Genomic DNA, 10,123 nt, shown 5'->3' with positions numbered 1-10,123 from the left:
CAGCCGGCGTGCTGCGACCGGCACACCGCTTTGATCCGAAGCCAGGAGCCAGGTGCTTCTCCTGGTCTCCCATGCAGGTACAGGGCCCAAGGACTTGGGCCATCCTCCACTGCACTCCCAGGCCACAGAAGAGAGCTGGACAGGAAGAGGGGCAACCAGGACAAAATCCGGCGCCCTGACTGGACTAGAACCTGGTGTGCCGGCGCCGCAGGCGGAGGATTAGCCTATTGAGCCGCAGTGCCGGCCTACCTCTGAAGTTATTAAAACTTCCTGCCGCACACAGACTTTCAGGATACCATATTTAACATAAAGCAAACCATTCTAGAACACCAGAGATAAATTCCAACGCAGAATAGTTAGAACACAAAAAAATAATTTTGGTATTTTAAGAATTAATCTCTATTTTCCTAGAAATTCATTTATATGGAACACAATTATTATGTTATAGGTCATCAGTTAAAATTATCTATACTGCAAATAAGTGTGTATCCAGGGGCCGACACTGTGGCCTAGCAGGTAAATCCACCACCTGTAGTGCCGGCATCCCATATGGGCACCAGTTCAAGACCCAGCTGTTCCACTTCAGATCCAGCTCTCTGCTATGGCCTGGGAAAGCAGTAGAAGATGGCCCACGTGTCTGGGCCCTGTACTTGCATGGAAGACCCTGAAGAAGTTCCTGGCTACTGGCTTTGGATCGGCACAGCTCCAGCCATTGCAGCCAATTGGGGAATGAACCGGCAGATGGAAGTTCCCAACCCCTGCCTCTCCTTCTCTCTCTGTGTAGCTCTTTCAAATAAATTAATAAAATCTTTTTTAAAAAAAAAGTGTATCCAACTGAGTATCCACAGAATACCTGTCTGATAGGTTTTGAATGTCCCACGGCATAGGCTATTCCAATCTTTTATTTAGATTTCATGCAGTGGAAAAGAGAGTTGGGGGTGGGGTGGGGAGAAAGAGGATGAGAATGCACTCACTAGAGTTTTATTGCCTTTCTAAGCCTTGATTTCCTCATTCCAAAAACAGGACTTATAATTCCTCTTTTCGTCTGAGCATTATGTAGAATGCTGGACCTACAGTACAGCTGCAGAATTTATCACATAATCAGGTTCCAAAGTGCCTACTACCTGCCAGCACATGCTACATGCACAACTCGTGTTTGTCACAAATGAGGAGATGAGCGTGTCCTGATTGCTTCAAGGGGTTGTTCTGGAATGCAGCTTGTCAGAGGTGTCCCCTGGGTCACCCTACCTTGTGGATAACAGCAGTACCAGTCTTCTTGTCAAGATTTTTCTTTATTTAGCAACGTCTGTCATGGCCACTAGATGGCACAAGAGGAAAGTTCTTTAACGATAAGGAATGAAGAAAAGCGGAGGGCTTGACCATCCTATGAATAAAAAAAAATCATCCAGGGGTTAAGTAAGTAAAACAAGTACCCAGATTTTCACCAAAGACACTGCAGTGATGTGAAGCCTTTAAGAGGTTGCTCTTAAAGTGAACTTTGCAGCACTGGTATATAAAGAGACAAAGAAACAACTCTGCAAATAGTAGTAGATACAGTAGTAGATACTAAACCAAAACACTAGCCTTAAACAAAATATTTTCAGACATCACCAAAAACATCAGCTGCACTGTGTCAGTTCAAGAAAGGCCAGAAAGGATCAACCATCACAAGTAAGAACCCAAGAGTAGATATAAACTACTCATAAAGGAGGCGTTGTATGTACCTCAGTTTAATTTAATGTGGACTAAACCACACGTCATTCTCATTTCAGAGTCCTGGTGTCATCTATTTAACGTCACCAAGGAATTACCTTAAATATCTTACCATGGAAGCACCTGGACTCAATTTGCTGTAGAAGTCTAGAACCTAGAGTTCAGAATGGGCAAAAGAAAGATCTGGTTCCGATGTTGCACTTGGAAATCTCACTTCAGTTTGATACTTTGCTTGGGAATGGAGTAGACAATTCCACTTGCTGGGATCCTGTGCTCACTGATAAACTCTCCAATTATAAAAGGACTTTTCCTGTAGAGCTGGCTCCACGAAGAAAAAGCTACAATCCTTCCAACATAAGCACTCCCAACCTGGTGAGAATTTGTCATAGGAGCTTAATACATTGCTTTTCTATTTTTAACATCCATCTCCTTTGAACTTGGTAAGAGTGATTCATCACCAGGAAAAGGACTTCCTGTTAGCAAAATTAATTCCCAGAATGTGTTGTATTCAGAACCTTGGACAGTATTGAATTCTGTGTTGAATGCCTCCTGTTTCATCCCCTGGCCAGTAACCAAGACTCCCAAGATCACGGGCATTCACGTTCTCTTGCACACCCTATGTCCGTGATTCTCCATCTTCAAAACATATTAAAAATTATCCATGAGCTTCATACTCCAGCCCCAAAGGGTCCAACTTGATAGATGTAGTGCTGGTCCAGATATCCGCGTCTACTAGAAGCCCAGCTGAAGGGCCGGCACTGTGGAGCAGCAGTTTAAGCTACTGCCTGTGATGCCAGCTTCCCATTGAAGTGCTGGTTCGAGTCCCGGCTGCTCCACTACTGATCCAGCTCTCTGCTAATGCTCCGGGAAAAGCAGAAAATGACCCAAGTACTTGGGTCCCTGCCAACCACATGGGAGACCCAGGAGGAGCTCCAAGCTTCTGGCTTCTGCCTGGACCAGCCCAGGCTGTTGTGGCCATTTGGGGAGTGAAGTAGCGAATGGAAGTGCTCCCCGTCCCCTCCCTGCCTCTCTCTCTCTCTCTCTGACTCTGCCTTTCAAATAAATTTTTTAAAAACAATCTTAACAGGGGCCAGCGCCGTGGCTCACTGGGTTAATCCTCTGCCTGCGGCGCTGGCATCCCATTAGGGCACCGGGTTCTAGTCCCAGTTGCTCTTCTTCCAGTCCAGCTCTCTGCTGTGACCTGGGAAGGCAGTGGAGGATGGCCCGGGTGTCTGGGTCCCTGACCCGCATGGGAGACCAGGGGGAAGCACCTGGCTCCTGGCTTCAGATTGGCCTTAGCTCCAGCCATAGTGGCCATTTGAGGGGTGAACCAACGGAGGGAGGAGCTTTCTCTCTTTCTCTCTCTCTCACTGTCTAACTCTGTCAAATAAAAAAAAAAATAGAATCTTGATAAGTCCAGCTGATTCTAATGAGGCCAGTGCTAAACCTACAGTGTTTGCATACAATTCCACATGTTAGTCAAGGACCACAGTATCATGGAATAATTTATTTGGAAAAAGGCCTCCAGATGAATATGAATGAGAACTCCTTGCGACAGCATCCCTAAACTCTCAGGTTGCCATGGAAGCTGCTGCCCATTAAAATAAGCATACAAAGAAACCAGCAAACCAAGGAGTTTTGGCATTCACCTAGGAGTATCAAGAGTCCATTAGCCACTGAGGAAACAGCTAGTGACGCCCTGACTGATCAAAAATATATAAGACCAGGATACACAATTTGCAGGACCCAATGCAAAATTTAAAAATTGTTAAGAATTTCAAGATGGTGACAGTACAATGTTAAACTGAGTGTGGGGTCCCTCTGAGCATGGGGCCTTGTGCACCTGTGCAGGTCACATACCCACAAAGGCAGCCCCAACACATCCACTCCCAAAGCCCACTGACCTGATTGCCCAAATCACTCCATCCCTTACATAAAGAATAACCATAAATTAGTTTTTCCAGGATAATCATTATCTTGGTATACTTATTTATAGCATTTACTTTTGCTCCTCAGACTACCTGTTTGGAAGAGGCATTATATGGACACTACTTTCCTGGCATGACTCAAGAACACATGTACTATATCTCTTTGTCTCTGTGTGCAGGTGGATTGAAGGGAGACAGATTCTGTGTTTTGGTACCATGGTATTAGCCGCAAGAGCTTAAGTTATTAAATTGAGCCGCTTTAATTCTCGAGGTTTCCTGGAGCAGAGGGGATTATGGTATTTTTATTCCAGAGTCGATGTGGCCATTCTGATGAGCTAGAGTCTGCTCCTGCCATGCCCGGGGTGGTCCACTTGCCTTTCCCTAGACGCTCTTCCCCACCGTGAGACAGGCGATGGAGTTCTACTTGGAGATCGATCCTGTCACCTTGAACCTGATCATCCTGGTTGCGAGCTACGTCATCTTGCTCCTGGTGTTCCTCATCTCCTGTGTGCTGTACGACTGCCGAGGCAAGGACCCCAGTAAGGAGTATGCGCCAGAGGCCACTCTCGACGCCCAGACCGCTATCCGCCTGGTGGTGATGCAGCAGAGTGCTCCTGGCGCCCACTGGGCAAGAGGACCCAGCCTCCATTTGGGGGATTCTGCTCTGCTAGGGAAGAAAAGCACCGTGGTGTGAGGCTGGCATAGGACACTGGGGAGGGACCACTAGACCTTCAACAGACAATAAACCATTTCCTACGGTGGCTCCAATTCTGTTAGCACGCTTGACGAAGCTCACGGCAGCTCTGTCTTCCTTGCTGTTTTCTCGTCACACTCTTCATGGATAAAGCAACTAATTAAGGTAAGAAGCCCCAGGTGGTCTTCTGTCAAATTCTCCAAATCAAAATATCAGCAATACTTTGCATAGGAAAGGTCGTTCCTGGTGATGCTGGCAAAATCTAGGACAGACTGACTTCAGAGTAAGAGCTAAAGGAAGAGACTGTAATAGTGTATTGTGTGTGTGTGTGCACGTGTAATAAATATGTAAGTAATATGTAAGTAATAGTGAGGAATGAGACGAACTTGAATATGTACTTTCCCAATCCTCCCTTTTCAAGGGAAGCGCCCTGAACAATCATGCAGACTTCAGATTCTGCCTTCTGTACATACTTGGCTCTTGTCATTCTACTGCTCATGGTGAGTCAGTACAGGCAACAGGGTCACTACAAAGACTACAACTCAAATGACACCTCTGGGATCCTAGGTTCAGATCTTCGCCCTTGACTCATTAGCTGTATGACTGTGGCTGGGTTGGGGCACCTCCTTGCGCCTACGGGAAGTTGGCAGCTATTTAAGTGAGTTAATTCATGGACAGTATTTGAGACAGTGCCTTGACACATAGGATTAGCTATTGCGATGATCACTGATATTATCCCCTTCCATACTTCTGGTGAAGAAATTTAACCTCCAGTCCCTAGATATGACCTCCTTCAATATAGAGATCCATCGAAGAACTCCGAGGTCCTGTGGCCCTTTGTTTTAGTCCCTGAGAATTGCTTGCTTATACTCTTTGTTGCTACTGACAATAAATTTGGTCTCTTTCTCATTTACACATTTCTATAATTTTGGATTATTATCTCCGTGGTGTGTGTTTTATCAATCTTCCCTTCTCTGAACTCAGAGCAACTTAAGTGCTCATCCGGTGGTTGGTTGAACCTCTTCTTCCCATGATGACTCGTGTGGAAATAGAAAGAAATCAGTGTGTCGTGACCTCTGCCCCGAGGTCTTCTCTGCCTAGGAGCAGAGGAAGAGGAGTCAAGAATGACTTAGAGAATGTCAGACAAGAAAGCACCGGGGCTGTTCTGCATAGAAGCCTACACAGGGTGCGGGAGCCCACACAGGCACAGCTGCCCAGCACGTGGAAGAAGCATGTGCATGGCCAATTTCATCGCAGACTCAGGCACTCTGAGATGGGATGATCTGGGAGAGCCGTGACTGTTTTCCAGAAGGATGAAAGTATGTTGGGGCCTGGAGGGTAGGACAGAAGCAGCAGAAAGACACAGAGAAAGAGAAAAAGAGGCAAACAAGCATACCAAAAGAGAGCTCCTATCTTTCAATCCCCAGGTGCCCACATGACCAGCATCAGGCCAGGCCAAAGCAAGGAACCAAGAAATCAACCAGGGTCTCCCCATTACCTGTCAGTTTCCTACTGGGGCCAGTTAAAGAGAAAAGGTTAGCAGCAATGGAAGACAGAAAAAGAAACACTAAAAGGAAAAGAACAGAACAAAAAATAAAAATAGTCATACTAACAGCAATAAAATATAAGGGGAACAGAAATAGAATCAGAAAACAAACAAAAAAAAGACAGAAAGAAGCAAACTAAAAGTACTCAGGGGTGAGTGCTGGTACAGATGGCACTGAGCTCTTCCAAACCTCTGCCCCATTCGATTTCTGGTTCATTCAGTTTCTCTTCTTCATTCAGGACATCATCTTAGCATTTAAAATAACCTCTTCTGTCTAGCGTGTTCTCTTAGAATCTTGTAAATCCTGGAAATTTCTTTAAGAATTTTACCATTGACTTACCCCATCTTTGGTTGCTACATTTGGAGACCACAGACTGGGGACTTCACAAAGAATTGAGATTTATTTAGTTCCCAAGATGCAGTCGCCAGCATCTGTTCGGCATCGTTGGTGAGGGCCTCATTACTGCACGATAACAAGGTAGAAGCTATCACATGGGGAGACAAGGCAAGAGGGGGAGCCCGGGTCTCATCTTACAAGGCCACTATGGGAGCCCCGCCCTCATTACCTCATCTGTCCCAACTACTCCCCGAAGGCCCCATTTCCAAATACCTTTAATGTATGAATTTGAAAATTAAGTTTCCAACGTGTAAAGCTTGGGAGGATATATCCAAACCACAGCAACTGGTGGGGAAATAGACTCCGAGAGAATTGTGATTTTCCTAAGGCCATCTGGCCTCAGAACTGGGACTGAAGTCCTGTCAAGAAAGTCCTTTGACATTCAGACTCTGCCCTTATTTTTATTTCCTTAAGGGAGTAGGATTTCCCATTCTTCATTATTTGGATTCACTATTCTCCCATCTTGCACAATTTGCATTAAAGTGATTTGTGGGAAGGCTACAAACAAAATACTTCCAAAGCTAAGGAAGGCCGCAAGACAATGAAGTCTTATCAAGAGTCAGCTGGCAAGCCGGCGCCGTGGCTCAATAGGCTAATCCTCCACCTTGCGGCGCCGGCACACCGGGTTCTAGTCCCGGTTGGGGCGCCGGATTCTGTCCCGGTTGCCCCTCTTCCAGGCCAGCTCTCTGCTATGGCCAGGGAGTGCAGTGGAGGATGGCCCAGGTGCTTGGGCCCTGCACCCCATGGGAGACCAGGAAAAGCACCTGGCTCCTGGCTCCTGCCAGGATCAGCGCGGTGCGCCGGCTGCAGCGGCGGCCATTGGAGGGTGAACCAACGGCAAAAGGAAGACCTTTCTCTCTGTCTCTCTCTCTCACTGTCCACTCTGCCTGTCAAAAAAAAAAAAAAAAAAAAAAAAAAAAGAGTCAGCTGGGGTCTGCATAGTGCCATAGAGGGTAGAGCCTGGGATGGCAGCATCTCATATGGGCACTGGTTCGTGTCCCAGCTGCTCCGCTTCCAATTCAGCCCCCTACTACTGGGAAAAGCAGCAAAGGATGGCCCAAGTGTTTGGGCCCCTGCTTCCCATGCGAGAGACCCGGATGAAGTTCCTGACTCCTGGCTTTGGCTGGGCTCAGCCCTGGGTGTTGCAGCCATCTGGGAAGTGAATCAGAAATCTCTCTCCCCCGATCCCCTCCACCTCTGTGTGCGTGTATGTGTGTGTGTGTGTGTGTGTCCCTCTCTCTCTGTAACTCTGACTTCAAATCAATAAGTCCTTAAAAAAAAAAGAATCAACTACATGGCAGCTACTTCTTATCTATGATCTCATTTAAACCTCGTTCTCCCATAAGACAGACACAGCGACAACGAGTATAAGATAGAAACTGAAGGCTCACGGAGGAGGTAGACTTTGTGCAAGGTCATGCAGCTGGTTCTAGTTGTGTTGTCTCCTACTCCCCTTTTTTTCACAGCTTCAAGAACAACAGCAACTCCATGCCTACACTATCTATGCCATCTCTCTCCTGTGCTAGAACCGCTACCTAAGCAGCTATTCAAGAAACATTTGTTACTCTAATTGACTTTCAGATTCTCTCCTCTGAAATGGCTGTTGTTGCCCTCAGAGAGAAAATGAATCTTTGTGGTTTGCTTAGAAGATGATCCTCTGATGTTCTCCAAGACACCAGGTGGAAGGTACTAAGTTTGTACCTTAGTACTTTGTGCCAGAAAAGCCTAGCACAGTTCCCACTTTGTTGCCACCTGCTGGTTAGCCTTTGTGTATCACTTGACTTCCTCTGTCTTTTTTCTCAACTAAAGAACCAAAGATAAGGGCTGGTGCTGTGGCCTAGCAGGTAAAGCCGTTGCTGCAGTGCTGGCATCAATATGGGTGCCAGTTCGAGTCCCGGCTGCTCCACTTCCAATCCAGCTCTCAGCTATTGACTGGGAAAGCAGTAGAAGATGGCCAAAATCCTTGGGCCCCTGCAACCGCATGGGAGATCTGGAGGAAGCTCCTGGCTCCTGGCTTCAGATCGGTGCAGCTCTCTCGCTCTCTCTCTCTCTCTCTCTGCCTCTCCTTCTCTCTGTATGTAACTCTTTCAAATAAATAAATAAATCTTTTAAAAAAAACTGATGATAATCCAAATGTTGATGAAGTTTAGAATAATATACGTATTCAGTATCTAGGATCTAATAGAATTTCCACACAATGAATACCACTGTTATTGTACCAGCAGATGAGGTAAAAATAAATAGGAGGTCTCATCACTAGAAAGCCAGAGATGGCCCAGGCCAGGTCAGACCCATTTCTAGGCTGTTGAGAAGAAGATTTTGAGGTTAGAGAGCTGCCACTTGTAGTAGAAATTTAGAAAGAGGAGAAAGTGTCTGTTAGGGGTTTGTTCCTCAAAAATTCATACGTTGGCATCCTTATCCACATCCCCTCAGAGTGTAGCCTTATTTTGAAACAGGATCATTACCAGTGTAATTTAGCCAAGAGAAAGTAATATTGAAGTAGAGTGGGCTCCTAACAGAATACGATGGGTGTCCTTACAGGCATGCATACCTTGCAAAGACTGGAGTTATGGGAGCACAAACTAAGGAGCTGCCAGCAGGTAGGACAGGTGCCTGGAATTGATCTTCCCCTCGTGCCCTTGGAGGGAGCATGGCCTTGCCCCAGTCGCCATCTCGGGTCACCGGCCCCTAGAAGTGCAAGACAATACACTCATTTTGTGGCACCTGTTTAGGCTGGGCCTCACAAACTCATTGTCTGAAGGGACTATTTTAGAGTTGTGATTCTATTGGCAAGGACACAGTGCTGATTTGGGGTCCTGGACAAGGGACAAGTCACAAAGAGAAGCTATTATGGAGTACAAGTTCAAGACTGTTGGAAGCTAAAAAGCTCAGAACTAGCTATAAGGTATCTTCTGGACTCCATCTATATTTGAAAAGCCACTCCGTGAGAGCTTGACACCTCATGGAATCATCCCAAAAAAATGCACAGAGGGAGAAGCCATTTTTCTCAGGTTAGAGACAAGGGGTTTAAATCGCCATGCATGACCTTTTAGCATGGGATTTATAGAATCAATCCAAGGACCCTGGCTCTCCGTCTGGAGTTTGCACTTTAACTCCACAGCTGCCCAGAACCTGTGCAGAGAAAGAGAGGGATTCACAGAGATGGATGCAGAAAGGCTCTGTGCAGGGGATTTCTCACTCTTTGCCTCTACTTTTGAGAAGTACTGAAGAACACAATCCTCTTGACGAGGTCAAATATCCCTACAAATTAGAGGACAGACACAGCCCACGATCACTCAGGACCTCCATGGCAGCCTCTTTCTATTACTTCATCCTCCCTGGGAACATCAGTGGTTGAGACATAAAAAGTCAGACAGCATTTGTCATCTACCTCTGTTGGAAAAAAGTTCTTCGACTTTAACCTTCATGGGCCAGCAGTGCTCCAGATAAGAGCTCTGGGAGGCCAGGATTAAGAAAGATCTTAGCTCTTTCACATCCTCCCAAGATAGTGGGAAGTTATCTGCAATGCCTATTTTTTTTTTCAAGGCTTCTCTGTACTCAACTGTTTGTTAATTAAACACCAGCCATATGCTGGCATCTGCTGATTCGCTCTCTGGCAAATCTCCAGCCTGGTGGCCATACATGCAATACAAAGTTAACAGACATATAATACAAAGCTCAGGGAGATAGTAGAAAGAAGGGGACTTAGTTTGGAAGGATGAAGGGACTCACGGAAGCAGAAAGTGTGCAGCTGCATGGGCTTAAATTTGTACAAGTGTGGCTTAGTGGGAACGTGGTGGTGGAATTTGGAGTTTGGAGTTTGCCAGAATTGATAAAGTCATTCT

General features: G+C 46.1%; 2 protein-coding genes across 2 annotated transcripts in view; both read left to right on the top strand.

The window, feature by feature from the left end:
* The first annotated feature begins 3,879 nt into the window (after nt 1-3,879).
* SMIM36 (small integral membrane protein 36) overlaps nt 3,880-10,123 on the top strand; it is a 57,239-nt gene continuing 50,995 nt past the window's right edge. Inside the window, exon 1 of the mRNA XM_051825157.2 lies at nt 3,880-4,500. Coding sequence (XP_051681117.1) covers nt 4,054-4,335 — 282 coding nt within the window. The 5' untranslated portion in view covers nt 3,880-4,053 and the 3' untranslated portion in view covers nt 4,336-4,500. The remainder of the gene's footprint in view (nt 4,501-10,123) is intronic.
* The window catches only part of MMD (monocyte to macrophage differentiation associated), a 162,628-nt gene continuing 156,867 nt past the window's right edge, over nt 4,363-10,123 (top strand). The window contains exon 1 of the mRNA XM_070060910.1: nt 4,363-4,500. The gene's annotated coding sequence lies outside the window, so the exon portion shown is untranslated. The remainder of the gene's footprint in view (nt 4,501-10,123) is intronic.

The sequence above is a fragment of the Oryctolagus cuniculus genome, chromosome 17 (genome assembly GCF_964237555.1).
Source record: "Oryctolagus cuniculus chromosome 17, mOryCun1.1, whole genome shotgun sequence".
In the NCBI taxonomy this organism is placed as follows: domain Eukaryota; kingdom Metazoa; phylum Chordata; class Mammalia; order Lagomorpha; family Leporidae; genus Oryctolagus; species Oryctolagus cuniculus.
The sequence above is the reverse complement of the archived record's forward strand: the minus strand, read 5'-3'. Positions and strand labels throughout refer to the sequence as shown.